The sequence below is a fragment of the Phlebotomus papatasi genome, chromosome 2 (genome assembly GCF_024763615.1).
Source record: "Phlebotomus papatasi isolate M1 chromosome 2, Ppap_2.1, whole genome shotgun sequence".
NCBI lineage: Eukaryota > Metazoa > Arthropoda > Insecta > Diptera > Psychodidae > Phlebotomus > Phlebotomus papatasi.
Window position 1 is genome coordinate 43,543,553 of NC_077223.1, and position 23,485 is coordinate 43,567,037.

Sequence of the window (23,485 nt, forward strand, 5' to 3'; positions counted from 1 at the left end):
TAATATTTCCTGTTAGAAGATGAGTTTAACTCGTATTTGAACGAAGAATTTTTAAAAAGAAATAAAATTTACAAAATTTATATTTTTTGGTGAATTTTATGCAAAAATTACCATTTTCGATATACTTTACACAATGTTTTCTTCTGTAAAATTAGTTGTGATCAAGGAAACAAAAAATATTTCGTTCAAGTACGAGTTTTACTTACGTAGTAACAGAAAATATTTCGTTTTTTGATCTTCAGATGAACCTACTTTGAGTTATCGTAACTTCTGAAAAGTAAGTTTTTTTTTTTTCAAAAAAGGTTTCCAAAGATCAAGTTCCAATGGCTCAATTTATAAAATTTTAAACGAAAATTTGAAAAAAATAAAGTTTAAATTAAATACTTCTCTATTTTTGCGAGCTCGAATTATTCTTTTTATTATATTGAAAAAAACAAATATTAAGAGAAAATTAGCTGTTTGTAAGACTTCGTGATCGTTACCCACGTAACTCCTTAGTCTTAGCGGCCTTAGCATTGTTTCTTTTACTATCTACTGGTAGCTTATTTCTTGGGTATTTTCTTCGGTAAATATAAACTTGAATTTGACAATAATTTTTGGTGCTGAAGTTATTCTAAACCTTTCCTCCCTTTGAAGAGCCGATCGAAAATTTCCGTAATGCAATGTGGTGTGTATTTGTTTAACTTACAGAGCAGTACAACTGCAGCTCCTAGAACAGCATACCCTGGGGCTCCACCACCAACTGCTGCCCTAAAAGGGGGTCAGAGACCTGCCATGACTAGTCCGGCTGGCGGAATTGCAGGGACTCCGTACCGAGGAGCTAGTTGGACGGCGCAGGGATATGCCCCTGCCCAGCAAGCATACAGATATTCAGCCCCACTTCCGCAGCCCGCATATGCAGCATATACACCACACACAACCACGGTAAGTCTATCATTTGAATAATCATTTAGCAATTTATCAGTTTTCATGTGGTAATATATGCACAATGCAATGTGATATTGAAATATCATGTAGTACTTCCAAAGAGATTTTTGTGATAGTATATAAATTTTACTGACATTTCAATACAAAATCATTTCACATGACAAGCAGAGATATACTTTGAAATTGGTCACTGGGGAATAGTAGAACTTTATAGCTTTTACTCTAAACTAAGCTCTAGACAGCATAAAATAAACTACAAAGAGATTTTCTCGCAATACCTCTGTTTTGCCGGAAAATCCACCGGCAATTCAATTTGGAAGATAGAATATTATTAGCTGTGATAGCTGTACTCTCATTTCCAACTGAGAGTTTGCTTTGCAAAAAAGGCTTTGACTTTTAAGTTGAGTTTTCCGGTTTGTGCTGGTACTTTTTTTTTGGAAATACTTGCGGAGGTTGATTTTTTTTTCTACTTCCTGAGTAGATAAATGTCATAAGCAATTAAGAATGAAAGTTTTAACATTTCACGTATAAAAAAAAAGAATTGTAAATTTTCAATTTAATTAAATTTTGTTGGATATTGTCATTATACTTTTGAATAAATTAAATTGAATCTTGATAGATCAAATAAATAATTTTTGCCGTAATTTAAAATTAAAATTGAGAAAAGTTTTTCAATTAACCATGAATGATGCTTCATCCAAAAATTGTTGAAATAATGAACAATTACCATTTCAGAAATATATGTTATATTTATGATAATGCAAACAAGTGTTTTTCAACCATTTATGCTTTATTTAAGAGTTATTACTTGAAGTTTTAGTAAATCAATATCTAGGGGGAACTGGGGCAGTAGTAAACTGGGGTAGTTGTAAACACTGTGATTTTTTTCATTGATTTTAAGACTCCAGAGGATAAAACCCATAAGCATTCATAGATACCATGGGGATGTATGTCCACAGAAGAATTGGTCAATAAAATCCTAATACTTTAAAAATAAAAATCATTTTTCCCGAAAATGTTGATATTTCAATTATTTTGGTCATTTTGATTTCCACCTGGAAATTAAAAACTGTGTAAAATAATCGAAATGTAGCAATACCAGTTCTGTCCTACATCTTTTAGAATTATATTTATGGATTTACTAGACAAATTGAGATTCTCATTATTTCAAAAGAATTGATAATTGGTCAGAAAACAGCATTTGGGGTAGATGTAAACAGGCAATTTCAATTTCACAAAATGAGTAGGTAAAAGAGCGGGAAATTGACCTTCATGCGAAATATCTATAATTCATAGATTACGAAAAAAATTGGTGGTGCTTTGTTCAATAAAAAGTCACATGATGTCAAAATATGGGGAAAATCCATTGAAAAATGTCTTTGATATGCATGCTTTTAGTTTTTTTGCTATTTTAATTATTCTTTGTAAAAAGTGTCGTGATTTTTTGAAAAATATACAGTTTTTATATATCTCTTAAGTAATTAAAATAACCGAAAGTGGTGCAAAGTTAATTTCAAGGGTGGGAAAAAAGGTGTTTACATCCTCCCCAGAAAGTGGTTACTTCTACCCCAAGTATTTTGTGAAAAGAGAAAAATACACAGTGACACAAATTTTATTTTGATGGAAAACTCAATTGTTTTCCAGCATCCGCATTACCCTCGACGAATTGCCTATACCCAAGGGTAAAACATGAGCTAAGAAATATTTTCCAAAAAATCACGGTGTCCTTGGAAAATCACCTCAAATTCGCATCTATCGAAAATGGTTACATGTGCGCCAGTCTCCCCTAAGTTGAAAGGACTCTTACTGTGTTTTCACACTTGCACATTAAAATTTTTATATGATTCACATTAATTGTCGCTGTTGAGAGTACAAATGTGTAATTTGTGTGTTTGAATCAGTTTATATTCAAAATTTGATCTATTTGTTGATAAAAATGTAAACTTGGCCCGCAAAATTTGATATAAATTGATTTACAGCATTAATGCGAAAAATTAATGCGATTTTCTCTTTAATTTTTTAATGTGAAAAATATTTATGCTTTATGTAAATTTAAACTTCTTTTTGCAGGCCGAGTCCACTTCTTTATCAATAAATAGAAAAGCCCCAAATATTGAGTGACTCAAATGCACAAATAACATATTTGGACGCTCACAAGCGACAATTAATGTGAATCACATTAAAATTTTAATGTGCAAGTGTGATAACGCCGTTTGATCTCCTGTAATGAATCTTAACTACTATAAGCTTATCCGAGCTAATCGATGGTCATTTTTCATTTTGAATAGTTTGAGTATAGAAGGGTAACAAAAGGAAAAAAATCATTGAAATCGGTTAATGAACATTAGAAATAGAGTCCGATCACTTTCCTCGTCCGAAAAAACATCCAAAAAAGTCCAAAATCCTTTTTCTCTTGTGGTTTTTTATTTGTCATTTTTGGTCCCAAACAACCGAATATCAGAGAGCTCAGTCCGGTCAATTTCGGAATAGTAAGGGTCGGGGTACATTTAGGTGGAGTGGGGGAGGATGCAATCTATTGTTGTAAAAGTCTCGATCTCAGATACAATATTCTAAAATTTCATCGAAATCGCTTCATAAACACAGAAACTATGGTCCGGTTAAGTTATTTTTATTTTAGCTCGGGTCAGGGTATAGCGAGAGCAAATTGCGACCCATAGTTGGAAAGATCTCAGCCTCGGCTATCGTAATAAAATTTCATCAAAATTGAAAATGAAAATTCCAAGATATTCGACATCAAATTTTAGAAAATCGATTTTTTGACTAAATCGTATGAAGTTAGGGGAAGGTTTTGCACCTTCGTAATGTTGCAGCTTCGTAAAAGTTGATTTTTTTCCAAGTTACTAAATGAATTTCATCCATGGACATATAATCTAAAAGCTAGTCCTACATCTCACATTTCCTGACAAATTTGGAAGCCTATGCCTTTTTTCCTGGGTCCAAAGGCAAAAATAAAAAAATAGTCTAAAATCGTAATTCTGATGTGTAATATTTTATGCATTTTTGCACACTGCAAGTGTCTTTTCGAAAAAGCAACTATTCCAAGTTATAGAGGGTTTATTAGGGTTAATATTTACCGTGAAAATCTTTTGCTTGAAGGGAGTCGTTTTTGAAGTTGTAGAAAAATTCATAAAAATTACCACCCTTGAAGCTCAGGAAAATTGAATTTTACAGCTTCGTAAAAACATCTGTCAAAATTACTGACCACCGGATTTGAGAATTCCTCATTGTTTTGGGTCACACTGTGCATGCCGCTCGGGATATTTGACTCATCAGAGATTCCACTGAATAAATTCACAAGAAAATTTTGGGATATTAAGCAATTTTCACTAAAAACTCGAAGGAAAACATGCACTTCCCCATCAAAATGAGACTTCATCAGATGTTTTTATTTTACTTCTGTCAAATTAAACATTAAGCCTGAATCTGCTTATGGTAGGTGTGATTCTTTCATTGCCCATGCGGTGCGTTTTGAGAATTTTTCATCCAATTTGCTTTGTTTTCAAGCGGAGTTTTCACATTTTACTTTAAATTAATCACTGGTAATTCTAAGAATCACTGATGTTCAAAAGATGTTCTGTAAGACAGATTCGAGACATTAGAGAAAAAACAAGGATTACAATAGGTGTGATTACTACTTTCTGATTTGTACAGTGCAGTGATGAAACTAAACTCCTTATGGTAGATGTGATTCTTATTCTTTAATTGCCACTTTGATGTATTTTGAGTATTTCTCATTCAATTTTCCTTGTTTTAAAGTGGAACTTCCCACATTTCACTTTAAATTGGTAGCTGGTCATTTTTGAAATCAGTTACGTCCGAAATATGTTCTGTAAGACCAATTGGAGGTGTTAGAGAAAATCTGAGGATTACAATAGGTGTGATTATGAGAGAATCATACCTAACCAAGCTCTTAACTGACTGTCAGAATGCTGGGAAAAAATGGTTTTCCGAGTGTCAAAAAACATGTGTTAGAAAAATAGCTTAAAATTGATTTTTAATGCGTGATACCTCCTACAAATGGCGAAAACAAGTAGATGATAGTTCCATTTAAGTAGTGATGCCAAAATTTTTGTGTCCGGTGTAATGTTTTCGGGGAAAATGAGGCTTACAGAGGTGGGAAAAAGTGGTACGAAGCTGAGTTAACCAGGGCACCTTCGTAAAAAATGCCGCTATATTTTCATTTTCCTACAGAGAAAAATCCAAGGACTTCCAGGAATTTTGTGAGGCAGAATTATGAACCCAATAAGTGAGAGATTTTTTGATATAGTGATATAATTGATTGGATGTGTATGGCATTCAGTAAAAAACCTTAAATCTTGGACTCCTTTTTTAATACGAACCTACAAAACATTCCCCTAACATTCTGATATCATTTAAAATCGTATGTTTAGCGAAGATATGTGGAAAATAATGAAAACTCAAAGATTTTAAGGGGACAAAAAAAATAGTTGTATATATTTTGCTCCCACGTTTAATTTCCACCAATAAATTGATTTTAAATTAATATTTTGTTAAAATTAATTAATAAAAACGAAATATGCAAACCAAAAAACATTTATAAACATAACCATTAAAGCCTTTTTTTCTATTTGGTTGACTTTAGCTTCAGAAAAGTCTGATTTATATATCCTCTATGTGTATAATTTGATTTTATTTGTTGAATTGAGTGTTTGGATAGAAAATAATAATTGAAAATTTCGCAAAAGCGTACAAATTTTCTCTTGACAGTCATGTTTATGGTTTTTGTTCAAATATTATCTGTCGATTAGTAAAATGATGGGCAAAAATAGTAATTTCCGATGAAATTTTTCTCATTGTGTATTTGGGAAAATTAATTTAGTAGTTGGAACGTTGATTTTTTTTTATTGTTTGAGAAAATTAAATTTACCGAAAAAATTAATCGAGAATTAATAGTTTGCCCATTGGAAAAGAGTGTCAATTAATTGCTCTCTTTTTTTTGGTGGTTAAAATGGAATGATGGTGTGATAAAAAAAAGGAGCTTAAAAGCTCCATGCCAAAACAGATGAGAATCATATTTCTTATCTCCCAAACACTGTGTGGTTTGCCAATGATGAGCAATTTTATCGATTTCTATTGAAAATAGATTGTCCGGATGTGTCGAGATGGATTTTTGGTATTGTTGAAACTTTTCCTTCGGCAGAAAGCTTTTCCGTGATGGTTGGACTTTCATCTTGTGAATAGCAAGTAGTTGAGATTGCGGGAAAGGAATTTTCAATGTAGATGCTATTTTTTTGTGCATTGGAATCTTTTTGGGGTAGGGAATTGAAGTTGGGTGAGTGTTATGGGGTGGATGACAGAGAAAGAACGGCATTGTATGCGGAGAATGAGATAAGACATTAAAATGAGCAAAGTCGTGGGTTGATCAATGCAGTAATTGTTGGGCGGTGGTGGAAAAACACAATTCACCCTGTATAAGTACAGTGGTGATGGTGAAAACTGAACCACTCCCAGAATTACTTATGTCCCTTTTTTCCTTTTGGGCTTTTTTTATTACTAAAATTTAATTTTTATTTTTATTTGAAAATATCATTTTATACAAAAAAGGGAATGGCGAAGCGTTTCAGCCCAGGCTTGCGAAATGCTCAAACTCTAGACTTTGATACTTAAAATTAATCGCTTATTGATTATTTCAGTGCAGAAATTTATTAAAGTGTACTAACAGGAAAAATTCTGCACTCACGAGTTTGAGCTTATCAAAAAATTTTCACTTCGTCATTTTTAATATAATATATGTCAGTTTAATATTAAATATATTTAACCCTTTTTGACTATTGAAACTTTACTTTGACCTCTACATAGGCAGACAAAATGAATTTTGTTTCTGGGATACCAGTGTGCTCGTTCTTAAATGATTAAAACAATTCTTAGTACAGTTCTAACTTTATCAAAATTTGTGTTAAACAATTGAATTGCAAAGGAAATTTAATTATCGATGTAACTGTTTCATTACTAGTCCGTATAAATTATTTTAAGACTTGTTCGGGATTCCGAGACCTTTCAAATGAGTCCAAGCTTACTCTATTCGCTTGAAAAAAAAAAAACGGTTTCTAGAACCTACGAACATTTGACCTTGAGAAACAGTTAAGAGTATTTCAAAAGCATTTTCAGATGTGAGCAAATATGAATATTGAGCATTTTGTACTAATAAAATTTCCTTTTAATTTGAAATTTTACATCCTCTAAGGACAATAAGGGTCAAAGATTGGAGATCAGAAAAAATCATTTTTTTCTGACTTCTTAGAGCAAAACATAACTTTTGAAGGTCGTATGATTTTTTGGGACACCGGTATTCCAATCGTCCCGAAAGTGTTTAATGAATTAAAACAACTAATCCTACAATATTTCTGAAAATCAGGATTCAGAAATAACAGAGTGGGCACTAGCCTAAAATAGGGTAATTCGTAATAATCTCTATTTGGAATTTTGTGATTTTCTCAGTGTTTCAGTTGGTCAAAGATTTCTATTAAATTAAGATCACAATGGTCATAATTTGAAATTTGTGAGTAATTTTCCCTCTTGAGATCGGGACCGCAACGAGGTGTTCGTAGAGAGATGGAATCAGTATTGGTTAGATCGAGCGAACGGGAGCATGGAGCTTCGTGTTCTGGGCCTTGAGAAGTAGATAAATTGATTAAATCAGGGACCAGGACAACACTTCTTCGTTGTTTTTTTTTCTTTTTTTGCCATGTAAAACTGTTAGAAAATCTCAAAGATCCAAATTAGGCATGATTCCAAATTACCACATCTTACCGTATAAAGCGTGGAATCGAATGAATTTCCCCATGGAAAAATGGCTCTCAAATCTTAGTCGCAGTAGATAAAAAAAACCTAATGCAGATTTGGAAAGGTCATTTTATTGTGATTCTTTTAAACCATTTATTTGCTTTATTCCAATGGCTGGTTAGCAAACTCCCTCACCTTCTTCTTAATTCCCCTCATCAGGTTCTTCTCCACGGGTTATGACGACGTTTTCCATTTTTGCTTGAAATCAGGCAAACTTTTGGCTGGTTTAGCCTTTTTCCTGAGATCGTCCTTCAAAATTCCCCAATAGTTTTCAATAGGACGCAGTTCCGGTGTGTTGGGCGGATTAAACTCTTTCTGCACATAAATGACTATTTTCGTTGAACCACGCAATCGTATCCTTAGCGTAGTGGCATGATGCTAGATCTGGCCAAAATAATGGTGGAACATCATGGCTTCGATAGAGCGGCAGAAGACGTTTCTTGAGACACTCTTCGATGTAAATCTCTTAGTTCATGATCCCGGTCATGAAAAAATCTTGACTTCGAAGATCACACAAGCAAATTGCCATCCAAACCAAGTATTTTTTCGGGAATTTGGTGTAGTTCTTGTATCGATACTTGCTGTTGTCCAGGCAATTGGTGGAAGTCGGCTTTCACGATGATTTCGTCGTCCATTAAAACACATCTTTCAAAACCTTTAAGAAAGTGATCATTCAGCTTTCTGGACCTTGTTTTGGCGGACTGTCGTTGTTTATCTGTACGATGAGGTGCAGGTTGGGCTTTAGAAGTCACTAAATCATTCTTCTTCTTAATTTTATGAACTAAGTAGTGTGAAATACCCGTCTTTTTATCCACATCTCGGAGGGATAGAGAAGGGTTCCTCTTAAAGTACCCCAGCACCCTTTTCTCCATGTCGCGGTCTTGAATTCCAAGCTTCCTACCACCAGCTTGCTTTTGGATAATCGTCGTCTTTGTATCCTTGAATCGCAATTCTACCTTTCGGACTGTTGAGCGCGACTTTCCGATGAGTTTTCCTATTTCCGCATAAGTCGCATTTGGATTTTGTAGGTAAATGTCAACTATCTGTTGTCGGCTTCTCTCCATCTTCTTGAGATATCTCAACCAAAAATCAATACTTTTTCACGAAAGTGGTATCAAAATAAAACCAATGAAATGCACTAACAATGACAACTGACAAACAAAAAGTAAACAATAGTTAAAACTATCAAAATCATATCAAGTGTTGGGGAAATTCAAAATAATTAATAAATTCAATAAATAAATTCTGATTTTTAAATTTCAAGTCTTTGAATGACTTGACAAAAATTGACAATTTTTAGTACTCAAAATACTCTTCTAAAATGTACTTCTAAACTGTCCATTAGAGCGCATGGTGTTTTTTACACAGTTTCAAGTAATTGGTTTAAATTCTGATCAAACCTACAGTAGATTCTCGCTAATTCGGCTCTTTTAAGATCAGGCTACTTTTTAATTCGGGCAGCAGTTACATTTGAAAAAGTTTGTTGTCATTTTTCAAGTGTGATTATGATTATCAATTGAATAAAATATGCCTAAAATTGGCATGGTTTGTCTTAGTTTTGATGTGATTTTGCATTATTAAGGGGGTTCCATGCAATTTACGATATTTATGAGTGTGTAAACTCTATGTATGAAGATGAATAAAAAATCGTTGCATTTCTAAAAGCTTGTCACCCGATTTTCTCTCTAATTCGGGTGACATTTCAGTCCGTAATGCTCGAATTTGAGATAGTCTACTGTACTTATTATTGTTAGAATTTCAAGGACCTATCACACTAATCGCAATTTATACCAATATGTTGAGAAATACGCTGTCTATACAATGCAAGTTTTACCAAGTTCTTTTACTTTATTCTATTCTTCGCTGCCTTTTTACTTATAGCTTGCTTTCCATAAAAGAAAGCTTTAGCTTTAGCTTTTTGCAACCGCCAAAGTTTCAAGTTTGAAATGTAATATTTTTAATAGAAACTGATTTTTTTGTTACTTTTTAATAAGGAGTATTTCTTGGAACCTTGTAGACAGTTTATCGTCTTTATTTTCTCTAAATTCATTCTTAATCATTTTTAGAGGGAATAAAAATGTTGACATAACATTGGTGCCCTATTTCGGTCACCTTCATTCTCATAGTTCCGTGCCCTCCCGGAATTCTTTCAATGTCTTTTTCAGATCATCGTGCTCGTTGAAGCGACAATTTTTTTGTTATTTTTTGCATTGTATATTCTCTAGGGTATGCAAAACCTAAAAATTCATGGATATTCGGAGAACAAAAAATGTGGCCGAAATTGCAAGCTGGCCGGAATTTGGCACACTTACCCTAATTTAAAAAAAAATGATAGTTTAACTGAAAGCTTTTTGAGTTAGAAAGTAGGAAGTGTACGAAAACTTCTTTTTAATTAAAACTTCATACAATTTGTAACACATTTATGGCCTCTACACATTGGGAGCAATTTTTGTCAAAAATTGCTTTTTTGAAGGAAATTCCCTGCAGCGTTGTAGGGGGAAATGTCAAATTTCTGTCAAAAACGCAATTTTTGACGAAAATTGCTCCCAATGTGTAGACGCCTTTAGAGAGTACGGTGGCACATTTGGTAAACTTTTCTCTAAATTTATTTTTCGGGTGTTTCAATCTTTATGACCCTTACTGTGTATTTCCTATTTCTTTTTATATAGGCAAAATTGCGTAGGTGCATGACGTCACTTGGCTCTATTCTATGTACATATGCAACTCTTTGGCTCTATTTGCAATTGTATTCTCTTTCTCTCTCTCTCACTCTCTTTCGTTCTGGTTATTTCTCTCTTGTTGGACATTATAGGGATGAAATGTGATACAAGTCAAAGAAATTGAGAAGCAATGCGACACCCATTACATTGTACATCATTTTAATTTGTGTGTTATGCTTCTTTCCTTAAGAGCTTTTTCAGAAGTGCGAGATCGTGTCACACACTGTTGAGTACTTTTATATATATATATATATATATATATAACCACCATTTTGGTCAGCTTTTCTCTGTGACGATGTTGAAAAAGCTTGTCGCATGCCTCCCATCTGTTACTGCAGCAGGCTTTCAAGTTTTTCCGTTTTGGGCTTTTTTGTGGTGGGCGTTTGAGAGAGAGAGAGAGAGAGAGAGAGCGGGAGAGAGAAAGAGAAGGTGTGAGTGCAGAAAAAGCTCATGCACCATTAAAGCTTTTCAAGTATGGTCGTCATAGCCTATAGTGAGGTTATGTTTCTTTTTTGGGAAACGGTTTATACCGATTATACACATCCATATGCTGAGACATTTTATTCGGCTTCATCTCTTGTTATTTTTTTTTCTTAAATGAATTGGTGAGAAGAGAAATTGTTTTGTGATGAAGAGAGTGAGAGGTGGAAAGAGAGAAAATGAGAGAATTTTCGCCGGCACTAAATCGACATTGTTGGTCGAAATTTAGCAGCTTTTTGCATCGGGCCATACATTGCGATTGCGCTGATAGTAAACGCCCCTAAAGTCGTTTCATATTCATTCATTCATTGAAGTTAGTACTGCTTCCAGATTCCCATTGCAGACACATTCTCACATTTAGACTATTTAGACCATTTACAGCGTGAATACCAAGAGGACACAATAGTGCGGTGTGGCAAAAATTTTGTCGTCGTATTGTCTTATGTCTCATTAAATTTTTGGATTTTTTTTTCTTTCTATACAAGTGTCTTTAAATGCCGTTTTTTTTCGTTCTTATATACACATTTTCTAAACATTCCTTTACTTTCAAACATAGTGTATATTTTCTCCTCGACAACGATCAATAAAGTATTCGTTTTGCCAGTTGGGTCTCTTTTCTTGCCAGACTCTCAATCACAAACTTCTCAGAAGAGGGACTGATAAAGTGAATACAGAAGGAAAGAAAAAAAAACGTGACTGTGAAGGGAAGTTGTTGAAAAATATTGTTCTACATTGGATTATATTGTTATAAAGTGTATATATATACTAAATAAAAAATAAGTGTTTATTTTGCAAAAAAGAAAAACAGTTTCCATATGTGTTCTCTTCCATCTGTTCTTATGACAAAAATTTTATAAAAAAAGCTTTCTACTTTTTTATATTTTTTTTTAAGTGAGAACTTTTATGCCAAAAATATGCAAAGTGTCTTGTAGTTTTCCAAAAAGAAGCTCAAGAGAAGTGTACATTTTACATTAAGAAAAAAAAAGAGTAATGCAATGAGAGAAACTTTAAAGTTTAAACATTGAGTATATAATAAGTGAAGTGAAAATTATATTGCATATTTTGTATAAATATTATTAAAATCATGCTATTTTGAAAATTATATATATCAACTAAAGTTTTTTACCAAACGTGAACGAGAAGGAAAAGCTAACTAACGAAAGCGAGAGAGAAAAGGAAAGAGAGAGAATTGAGACTGTAATTAATTTTCTGTCACGTGTGTAGGTGGGTATTTCTGAAGATTGCAAAAAGATTGTGGGTAGTTTGAATTTTAATGTAAAGGACTTTTTGTCTTAAGGCCCAGAGAGAAAAGAAGGGCGTGTATCCTATAAATTCTTTATAGTTCCACATACTTAAGTGTATTGTCCAGAATATTTCTTGTGCTTGCGTTATTTGAAAAATGTTAACCGTTTGCTAAAAGTCCCAATACTACCATATGGTAGTGAAGTTGAATTGATTTTCTTCATGTTTCGAAGCTCAAAGTACACCACCCTTCTACAACTGTCACTTTGGAAATGTACATTAGTTTTTTTTCTGTATAATATCTAAAGAATAATTCACAAAATACTGTCATATTATTATCACATTAATTTATATCTCAAAGTTTTTATGATAAAAAAAAGAGAAATGATCCGGAATACATTGCCTTTAGCATGGTACTTAAAAAAATCCCTAGAATATTCTTCTATTGTCTGTGTATATTGATTTTGTGTTTGTGTGTGAAAATCATGAGTCGCATTGGACGCAATGAATGGTAGAAGCTTCCATCTGAAAATTACTTTATAGCATCTTTTCCTGATGTGGTAATTTCTTTTTATTTATTTTGTGACTCAATATAAATATACATATATATATATATATATATATATATATATATATATATATATATATATATCCATCATCATCTTCTGTGATAAGATAAATGTGACTATTGACCGATAATGTATAATTTGCGTTATATATATGTATAATATATAAACGGAAAGAGAGAAAAGGGCATGGAAACGTCAAGTATGGAGAGCTTTTTGTAGGAGAAAGCTCCCCATGGTTCTCAAGCTGCTCTAAAGACACGCATTCGCCGCATTTTCCATGCTATTCTGACAGGTTATATCCTAGGAAAAAGGGCGGATGTCACGCTGCTGTGAATATATGGTTGTAAGAAAACAAAATATCTTACAATAAAAAGCTACCGAAATTAATAAAACTTCGCGGAACGCCCGAATAATAGTTACAACGACATGGACATACACAGAAAAAAATATTTTGTAAAATTGTTCGTAAATGTTTGTGAAATCCTATGGAGGACTTACGAAATGCTCGTGAATCGTATAACCCACAAACAAGTTCATAAAATTTTGTACATTTTTCACAGACATTGTTCGTAAAATGATTATTTGACGAACAGTTTTTCTACTTTTACAAACATTTGTTCGTAAATGTTCGTAAACACACAAAAAAATGTTCGTTAAATTTTGTCATTTGTTCGTAAATTTTTGGCAGACAAACAAAAATTTACGAATAAATACGAACAAATGACAAAATTTTACAAACATTTTTATGTGTTTACAAACATTTACGAACAAATGTTTGTAAAAGTACAAAAAATGTTCGTCAAATGATCATTTTACGAACAATGTTTGTGGAAAAAGTACAAAATTTTACGAACTTGTTTGTGGGTTATATGATTCACGAGCATTTCGTAAGTCCTCCATAGGATTTCACAAATCTTCACGTCTTAGACGATTTCTGAGAAATGACGTCACATTGTTGGCCTGTCCGTCCAACCGTTAGGGCCTTGACAGACCTGAGGATTAGCCGAGAGAGGGCTTAGCGTAATTATATTAAAAATAATGGTCAAACTACATTTCAATCATTTTCCACTATAAGTCGTCTCTCGGCTTAAGTCGTGAGTGTGTCTAAGGCATTACCATGCCTAGAACCAAACCGTAGGAGGTAGAGACTTGGAACCTTCCGGGGACCCCTTCATAAGTCGACTCTGGGACCATTAACATGCCTTTCATTTCCCAAACCACCTCTTCCATACCCGCGTCCAATCGCATGTTTTTTTTAGATTGCTCAAAAATGAGTTTTACGTTTTTTTTTCTTTTGGGTATTTTTAGAGATTACCTAGGTCGCCATTTCGTCTACATTTGAAAATACCGTTGAATCATTACTTTTCAACAATTTTGCAAGATCTGAGGTTAAAAAAGCTCTATACAGTGTTTTTCTCAATAGAATAGTATCATGTTTGGGCTCACTGGAAAATTTTTGGAATTCCTGACAAGACTGAATTAATTCTAATGGGTCATAAAACCGGTAATAGTCCATAAACTGAGAAAAAAGAGGGTGCGATTAATTTTTTTCCCTCAGAACTTTAACACTTTTAGGTGTAAAAATATATCAACATTTTTTAATGTTAATTTTATACCTTTTTAAGGGTAAAATTAACACGAAAAAGGGTAATTTTAACCCCTAATGAAAAAGGTAATATTTTACACCGATTTTGGATCAATATTGCAGGGTAAAATTAACATTTCCGGAATGTTATTTTAACTTTTTCGGATTTCCCTCAGTGTAACTGATAACTAATTTTTATCAGATTTTTATCCGAAATTCAATTATATTAATCGTATGCTATTTTGGGCGATCTTTTCAGTGATACATAAATTGATTGTGAGCCGGTAAACTTAAGAACAAATTGCCAGTGGGAAAACTGCAAGATCTTTTAACTCGTGAACACTACTCTTTTATTCATGAATTGAACCAATAAAGATCTTTCATTTAGGTAAATGATGCGGAGCCGGTGCCGGTCGAAATTTCGCAGAAACAAAATCCCGAACATGTCGAAATCTAGAATGGATCAAAATTCCAAAAGCCAAAATCTAATAATAATTTCCCGAAAACAGAAAAGTTCCTTTCCCTTCAACAAATAAGCTCGGGTGTAATCGTGAGAGTTTCTGTGACACTTTAAGGATTCGGTATTTTGACTATTCGGAATTTGGCTTTTTCGGGATATTGGCGTTCGGAATTTTGACTTTCGGGATTCTAGCTTTCGGCATTTTTACTGGGACCAATGTGAAAATGCTTTTTAGATATTTAATTTCATTCATTTCATGTATTTATCATCTCTCTCGTAGATTTTAGTCATTTATAATAAGATGAATGTACAAAAACAATATTTAATAATTTAAAAAAATTAATTGGCCAGACCATGTGAGAGAGAGAGAAAGAGAGAAAATCCCCTGTCAAGCCAAAGTGGCTGTTCGACAGATAGGGAAAAAATTCTTATTTACAGGAACAGAAATTAACTTAAAATGATTAACCAAAAAGATATACCATCTAAGTGTTGAGTTTGGGAATTTTGCAAAGCCCGGGACGCTTTGCCACCCCTTCTTAAAACGAAATTAGAAAGAAATGTTGGTTGATCTAAATTAGCTTAATTATTACAAAACATTGCTGCTACAAAGTAATTATCCCAAAAATTTTAAAAGACTGAACCTTATGTCGCAAGATTGTTCTTTTTCGCTCCCTTTAAGCTCTCGTGCCTAGTTCTTAGGCCTTAGGCTTATTTTAACCGACATCCTGTGAAATATTAAAAAAAAAAACCACCCTATCAATAACTTAGAAAATAAATAATCAATGATTACGGAAATAGACAACAATCTAGGAGCAAAAATTCCACTAGAGCAACGTCTTAAACATTTATTAAAATTCGGTAGATAGAATCAGTCAGTCGATTAAAAAACGAATTTTCTCAAAAAACAATTCCATGGAAAATGAAAACATTTTGAGTGTTAACTTTTCAATTTCACTTTATTAAATAATTTCTGGAATATACATTAACACGAATTATACATAGTGAGATATTCCCGCATTTCATGACATATAAGTTTCCCAACTTTTTAAAGAGACGAAGTTGTTTTTGTTTAATGTTTTACGATTTTTTTGTGCACATTAATCTTTATAGTGGGCTTTGTACACACTGTGTGAATATGTATCTTCGAGCAAACTAATAAAATATCTATAACATTATCCGTGCTTTTCTGAAATAAAGACAATAGAACTTTTACAACATCACAGAACTTACGTCATTTAAATCTGTCACTTGAAATTTTTTTTCGGGTTGGAGCAGTAGTAGCTTTATTTCTTATCCTTTTCTAATCAATTTGTAGTATTCTCTCGTTTTTTGACAGATTTTCGTGTTTAAATTTTTTGAGGAATGATATTGCGCTGTTTAGTATACGTCTGTTCGTCTGTCTCACCGTTCCCAGAATTAGAGACCAAACGATTGAAGATAGCAAATTAGGTCTTCGGGACATCTCCTCCGATAAATATGTTGTCGTATCATTAACACTTTAGACATTTCGCGTACATTGGAAATAAAAGGAGGGTACCTTTAACTTTTTTCGTCATAGTGGTTACACTTTTAGGTTAAAAAGTATATCAATGTTTATCGTTTTAATTTTAGAACTTTTTAGGGATAATTCTTTTCATAAGAGTAATTGTAACTTCTAATACACCTAATTTTACTTAATGGTAAAATTAACATTACCGGAATGATATTTTAACATTTCCGGATTTCCCTCACTGTTAGTGAATATCACCGTGATTCCATAGACTCTCTCTCAATTGGGCATTTCGGCAAAGTGTCATCCGAATTATCGAGTGATTTGGTGTTCAATAAGTGGTCAATTATAAAGAATCGCGATAAAATAAGAGGTACTACAGAGAATTTGAGCAAATTTGCTTCAAAATCAAACGTGAAAATTGTTAACAAAATTTTTCGCCCGATTGAAAAAGAGCCGACTGAGCGAGAGTCTACTGTAATTACTCTTATTGGTATTGAAAGTTAAAAAAGACTCCACACAGAAAAAAATATTTTGTAAAATTGTTCGTAAATGTTTGTGAATTTCTACTGGGGACTTACGAAATGCTCGTAAATCGTATAACCCACAAAAAAAGTTCGTAAAAGTTTGTACTTTTCACGAACATTATTCGTAACGTGATCATTTGATGAGCATTCTATGTTCTTTTACAAAGATTTTTGATTGTCTAACGAAAATTTACGAAGAAATGACACAATTTTACAAACATTTTTCTGTGTATTACGTGAATATTTACGGGCAAATATTTGTAAAAGAACAAAAATGCTCGTGAATAGTGATTATGTTACAAACAATGTTTGTGAAAAAGTACAAACTTTTACGAACCTTTTAGTGGGATATACAATTTACAAACATTTCGTAAGACCCCAATATGACTTCACAAACATTTACGAAAAGATTTACAAAATATTTTTTTTTCTGTGTAGAGAGCGTAGTTCTCAACCGATTTGGGCAAGTTTGGGCTCTTTGAAGAGATCCTTGACAAGTCTTAACCGGGTCCAACTAGTTATATTCTTGTTCTATTTTGGGCATTTTTTCAATAAATTAAAACAAAAAACTTAGAAAAGCTCTAACTCGAACGAAGCTTTCTCTCATGAGTTGGATTACTTGTGGATTATATAGCATGCAAGTTAGGAACTTGAGGTCTCTCTCTGCAAAGTTGAGACATATTTCTATTCCTTTTTCGTTAGGGGAGACTGGGGCAAAAGGTCACAAATCGAAAAATTCAAAATTCAATATCTTCCAAGGTAAAAAAGATAGCGTCTCAAATTTTTTTCTATAGATAGCCTCAATAGAGCTTCTTCAATGTCGTAAGTTTCTTAGAATTCGAACAAGGAATTTAGAACATAAAAAAATATCGAAATTTTTAGTCCTATTTTTGAAATATTTTTCTTGCAGAAGATAACAATTATTACCTACTTATTTTTCAATATTGATGCACTGGTTGAATATTTTCTAAATAATTTGGATTTTTAGAATACGAATCTGCTATCTATTTTAGAATTTCACAAAAGTTCTTTTCTCCAAAAATCCTTTTATTAAAAATGGCCACTTGGGGTAAAAAGTAACAAAAGGTATAGAGCAAAAAGTAACAAAAAGCGAAGCAATTTCTGATGTCTCACGGCGAAAAGAAACGTCATTACCATGTCTCGCCGCTTGTTGTTTGCATTGGTCAAACGGGTCAAACGATTTCCAGTCTTGTGTTTTTTTTCTAAAATAGCTTGAAAAGCGCTTTCCTGGTTTTCTCACTTTTCTCGCAGAGAAAACGGTATTTTACGACGTTATCAACTTGCACATTAAAATGTTAATGTGAATTACATTAATTATCGCTTGTGAGCGTCCAAATATGTTATTTGTGTCTTTGAGTCACTTAATATTTGGGGTTTTTCTATTTATTGATAAAAAAGTGGACTTGGCCTGCAAAAATAAGTTTAAATTTACCTAAAGCATAAATATTTTTCAGATTAAAAAATTAAAGAGAAAATCGCATTAATTTTTCGCATTAATGCTATAAATCAATTTATATCAAATTTTGCGGGCCAAGTCTACCTTTTTATCAACAAATAGATCAAATTTTGAATGTAAAATGATTCAAACACACAAATTACACATTTGGACTCTCACCAGCGACAATTAATGTGAATCATATTAAAATTTTAATGTGCAAGTGTGATAACACTGTTACAAAGGTGTACATGAATAAATTTTCTATGAAAATGTGTCCTCTAGGTTTTTTCAAATTTACGGAAGCCCGTAATAAAGCAAATCAATGATAATACCCCATATCTGGTACCAAAATGTGACCACTTTTAGTGTAATTTTTTCCCTGTTTTCGTATACATTTCACGAGATATCTCCAAAACGACGTAGTTTGCCAATTTAGGGTTTTCGGTTGCCTCTTCGTTATTAAATTTGCTTTCATTTTGTATTAGTATTTTTTGCTAATTCATTCTATAATGACAGAAAACAGCTAATAAACTCAAAAGTTTTTTCGGCTCGCTAGAAACATGGGAAACATAGGAAATGTCATGCCCCTGTCTGGTACTATTTGCCCCAGCATTTTTGAGAATGGTCACAAAATTACCTTTTAGAAAATGGCTCGATAAACGTATTTCTTTACAAAATTGAGGAAAACTACTTTCACAAAGTTATAGAGCGGTAAATTTCCTATAAAACTGTGCTAAATAGAAATTTTTGAAGCGATCGAGTAGCTTGTAAAAAAATAAAATATCCCTTTTGTGACTTTTTGCCCCAGTCTCCCCTATAGTTCACCATTCAGTAGTAATAAATATTTTATTCCTTGTGAACTAATTCGTCCCTTTTTTGAAATTTAATTTTGAACACCACGTTTGTAAGCCATGAAGAAGATTGATTTCATTTTCACAAAACCAAAAAAAAAAGAAAAATAATTGAGGACTTACAAGGGAATAATTGAGTTATTGTATATAGAGTAGAAACCTTGATAAAGTCTAAAACATCAATCAAATTACAAATTTGTCTAATTTGTTTAATGATAATACGATGAGAATGTCCACAAAAATGTCATGAGAGATTATCTCTCATGTCTTAATATGAGATAACTTTTGCATCTTTCTCAACCACAGTGAATGTTTAAAAATTGTTAGCAGTATTTTCCAATAATGAAATATCTTAGAAATTTCTATGAGTCATTTGGTTTGGATTTGGTGACATTATTTGTGATATTATTTATATTGTTGTGTATTTTAGTTGATGAGTGGTCACCAAAAGTTTGGGAATAGATAACAGAGGGAGAGTAAAAGGCACAAAATGATTAAAAGAAAAGGCGAGATAATAAGTAAATATTGAAAAGCTTTAGGAAGGAATAACAACAAAAAATTGTATACATTCCAGAAATTATCTCATTGTTCTTTCTTAATTTCATTTTCGTCTAGTTTTTTTTTCTGGTTTGGGGCTTTTTTTTTCTTAGACACTTACACATATAGTCCATAAAGTTTTATGCAGAAAAAAAAGAGAATTGGTGAGACATGAGGGACTTGAGTGAAAAGAAATATCGAAAAAAAATATTGTATGGAATGTGTATTTGTGTTTTTATCTAATGTATAGAAATGGGTGTTTGTTATCAAAGTTGCTTTTCCGAAAGGCACTGTGATGGGGAGGTATATAGCAATTCTTGAGGCGAGCATACATACATATATACATATGAGAGAAGTGAAAAATTCTATTTGGCGATAGGAAAGGCAACACACAATATGAGATATATTTTTCAGTATTATATTTTCAGTCAACATTTAATTAATGTGTAATATGGTGGGGATAGTAAGACTATATGGGCAGAAATGGAAAAAGAAGTGGAGGAAATCACATTTTTGCTTTACCACTCGTGGCATCCATATATAGATTTATATTATTTAATTTTTTTTTGAAGCATCATCTTCTCCGGTCTTAATGTAATTTTTACAGTGTATATATTCTTCTCGTCAAAAGTATAGTAAATAATTATATTTTTTATATAATTGTAAAACCACAAATGAATCACCCTGTTTCAACATGAAACTTTCCATTGTACATAATACTGTGTATAGTAACTTTATACCTAATAGATGAGTGAGTTTCACAGTTTTCAACAGTCTTTATTCAGTTAGTTGTCTTGTCGGTCATTATAAGTGTTTCTTCGTAATATTATTTTCTATTTCTATTTGATATATATATATTTTTTTATATTTAAACTGATGGTAGAAACTTAATTTTATAATATCAGTAGTGATATGGATTTAATTTAAGAATTTTTCCAAAGAGAAATTAATTTTATATGTGAGTGTTTTAGTCTGTGTCGGCTTCATTTTCCGGCAACTACTATATAAAAAAAGAATTTCTTATAAATTCTATCATCAATGTGGCTATTTATAAGTGAACAAATTGATAAATCCTCTCGGAAGAGACTATTGAATGAGAATTATTGAGACACAGTGAGAGATAGACAAGAAAGTTGTGGAGAAGAAAAAAAGAATTGTTACGATATTTCATGTGAGATAATGTACTATTACGATTACTGGGTGAGTGTTCTTATGGCTTTTCCCAAGACTTTGTTGTTTCTTTTTTAGTTCAACAAATCGCACAAGATTAATTGTTTAAAGAAAAAAATGTGAGATATTTTGTTGGTATTCTCAAATAGTGTTTTCTTGCAATTTGCACTTGACGTTGATCAAATTTCTAAATAACTTTTTAGCGGATGTGAAAGTAGACTTCTCGAAAAAAAAATTTGCCCATCATTCGTGTGTAATGTTGGTTAATTTTTTAAAACTAAATTATTGAGCTAGAGACAACCAAAAAAGTTTCTACTAAAATAAATTGAGGTATTTTGTGATAATTTTCAGTGAATTCCTAAATAAGCTCATAGTACAGGGTGTGTCTTGTTGACTTCTAATAGAGAGAGAGTAGAAGACAGCCGGTAAATAAAATTAAAACATCTGTGGACAAAGAATTTTATTTGCAGTCACAGAAAGAGCACAAAAGCACAGAAACAACAATACACGTTGCATTTTGTCGTTTTTATTTTTTTTTCTCAAATTTAGACGAATAATTCAGGAAGTTGCTTTCTGAAGGCCACATTTATATGAAAATGAATCATCGGTCATTTCTCAGATTTGATTCATATCGCCGACACTTGAATAGATCTTGATAACATTAAGACGTTTTGTATCGCATACATTCTTGTTTATCAACTTGATTCTACATGTCTTTCTTAAAGTGAAAGAAGTTTGGTGTGAAAATAGATCTTTTTTGTTTATTCCTTATTAATTTATATAGTAAAAACTGTAAAAACTTTTTTAGAAAAAAAAACTTTCCAGACTTGTGAAATGCTTGAATGGCTCGACTTTCAAATTAACTTAGAATTAATATAATTTTAATATAAAATTTATAACTGGTTCGTAATCAGTTGAAGCCGATTTAGGCTTTTCGGGGATTTACCAATCTTTCTGAGAAATTTGCTCTCAAGATCTGCTTATCATTTGACCTTGTAAAACCTTTATTGGAAATGATTCAACGGTATTGTCGTATATGAATGAAATGTTTGCCTAGGAAACCTCTAAAACATATCTCAGTATAATAAAAAAAGGGCCAGAGCAGTCGCATAGATAGCCAAAGGACCTCTGTTTTCGAGTGAAGATAGGACTTTTTCTGTCTCAGATGAGTAGGGGAAAGTCGTCTGCCTTTAAATGCAGCAGCCTTCAAATGTTGCGATTTTTTCGTTGTTCTCAAAAGCATAAATTATATTCTATTAACTATTAGGTAGCTATCCATCATCCTCACAAATCATCAAAAAATGGAGAGCCTAGCTCCTATTTCCGAGATGCTAGATTAAAAAAAAATGAAAATGAGCTCTAAACTGTAATTTTGATGTTCCACAAATCATGTGATTTTTCATAGTAAAAATCATTTTACAAATAAATCTTCCATTGTGACACATAGAAGGTTAATCAGGCTTAATATTTCTGTTAATACATTTTGGTTCAGATGACACAATTTTTGTGGGTGGCAAAAATTTGCAAATATCACCCTGCAGCAGCCTTTAAATGTTAATGTCGTGTGCCTTTAAATCCTATCTTTCCATACATCAAAACATGTGAAATTGAACTCCTACTTTTCTCTGACGAACGTCATACAAATACTGATAACCTGCTATCTTGCTCCGGCCGGGATGTTTCAAGTTGACAATTGTCAACTTCAATGGCTTTTTCTTCCAAATTTTCAAGTGCAAAACAGTGCTTCAGAAATATGTGAAGAAAAGTTATTGTGTAATGTCTTTTGACTGCAGTGATGATTTTAGTGAGTGCGTTAGGCTTCAACCTAATCATTTATAACCCATTTAGTTTTATTGATTCAATATTCTCAGTAAAAAAAAACATTTAAAGGTAGCTGCCTCGCGTTTAAAGGCAGACTATGCCAGCTGCCTTCATACAAATCGACATCACTTTTTTAATTTCCTCAGAAGGAAAAACTGAGGACTTGCAAGTGCTAAATGAGGTAATCATATACGCCGAATGAACAAGAGAATTTTTTGGTGTAGTAGAAAATAAATTCCATTTTGTGGATTCTTCAGATAAAAATCTTAAATTTGGAACTCCATTTTTCGTTTGAAGGCAGACGACTTTCCCCCACTGAAGATTGAGTGTCACTCATTCTGACTGAAACCATTAACGAAAATACTGTAATGCCCTAAACACACTTACGACTTAAGCCTTAGTGGAAAATGATTGAAATGAAGTTTAACCATTATGTCAAATATAATTACGCTAAGTCGTCTCTCGGCTAATCCTCAGATCTGTTGAGGCTCTAAAGCGGTCTTCAGATTAGAGGTTTAGCCCAGACCCCGAAGGTCTCAAAATCCTAAATAGCAAGTTTTTTTTTTTGCTTTTTGTGAGCCTAATAGGTAATTTATCTTCAAAACTCCAATCCTAACCTCAATTTTTCCAAAAGAAAACTTGATTAATAAAAAATTAGAGCAGTTAAGGCATATGACTAAGCTTAGGTTTTAGGCCCGTATAAGGCTTATAAACCAAGTTCAACAGATGTTCAAAACAAAAGATCATCAATTTGGAAGAGAAAGTCACAGATAGGGAGACGATTAGGGACATGCTTTACTAATGCGAAGGTCAATTTGTAGGG

General features: G+C 32.6%; 1 protein-coding gene across 19 annotated transcripts in view; it reads left to right on the forward strand.

Annotated features, from left to right (window-relative positions):
* LOC129801201 (protein alan shepard) overlaps positions 1 to 23,485 on the forward strand; it is a 110,126-nt gene that overhangs the window by 30,658 nt on the left and 55,983 nt on the right. For 16 of the 19 annotated variants that reach the window (XM_055846010.1, XM_055846012.1, XM_055846008.1 and 13 more), the window contains one exon: positions 691 to 924. In XM_055846010.1, the coding sequence (XP_055701985.1) occupies positions 691 to 924 (234 nt within the window). Of the gene's footprint in view, positions 1 to 690; positions 925 to 20,183; positions 20,872 to 23,485 lie in introns of those variants that run through there. The other 3 variants (XM_055846026.1, XM_055846025.1, XM_055846027.1) reach the window with 3 other exon arrangements.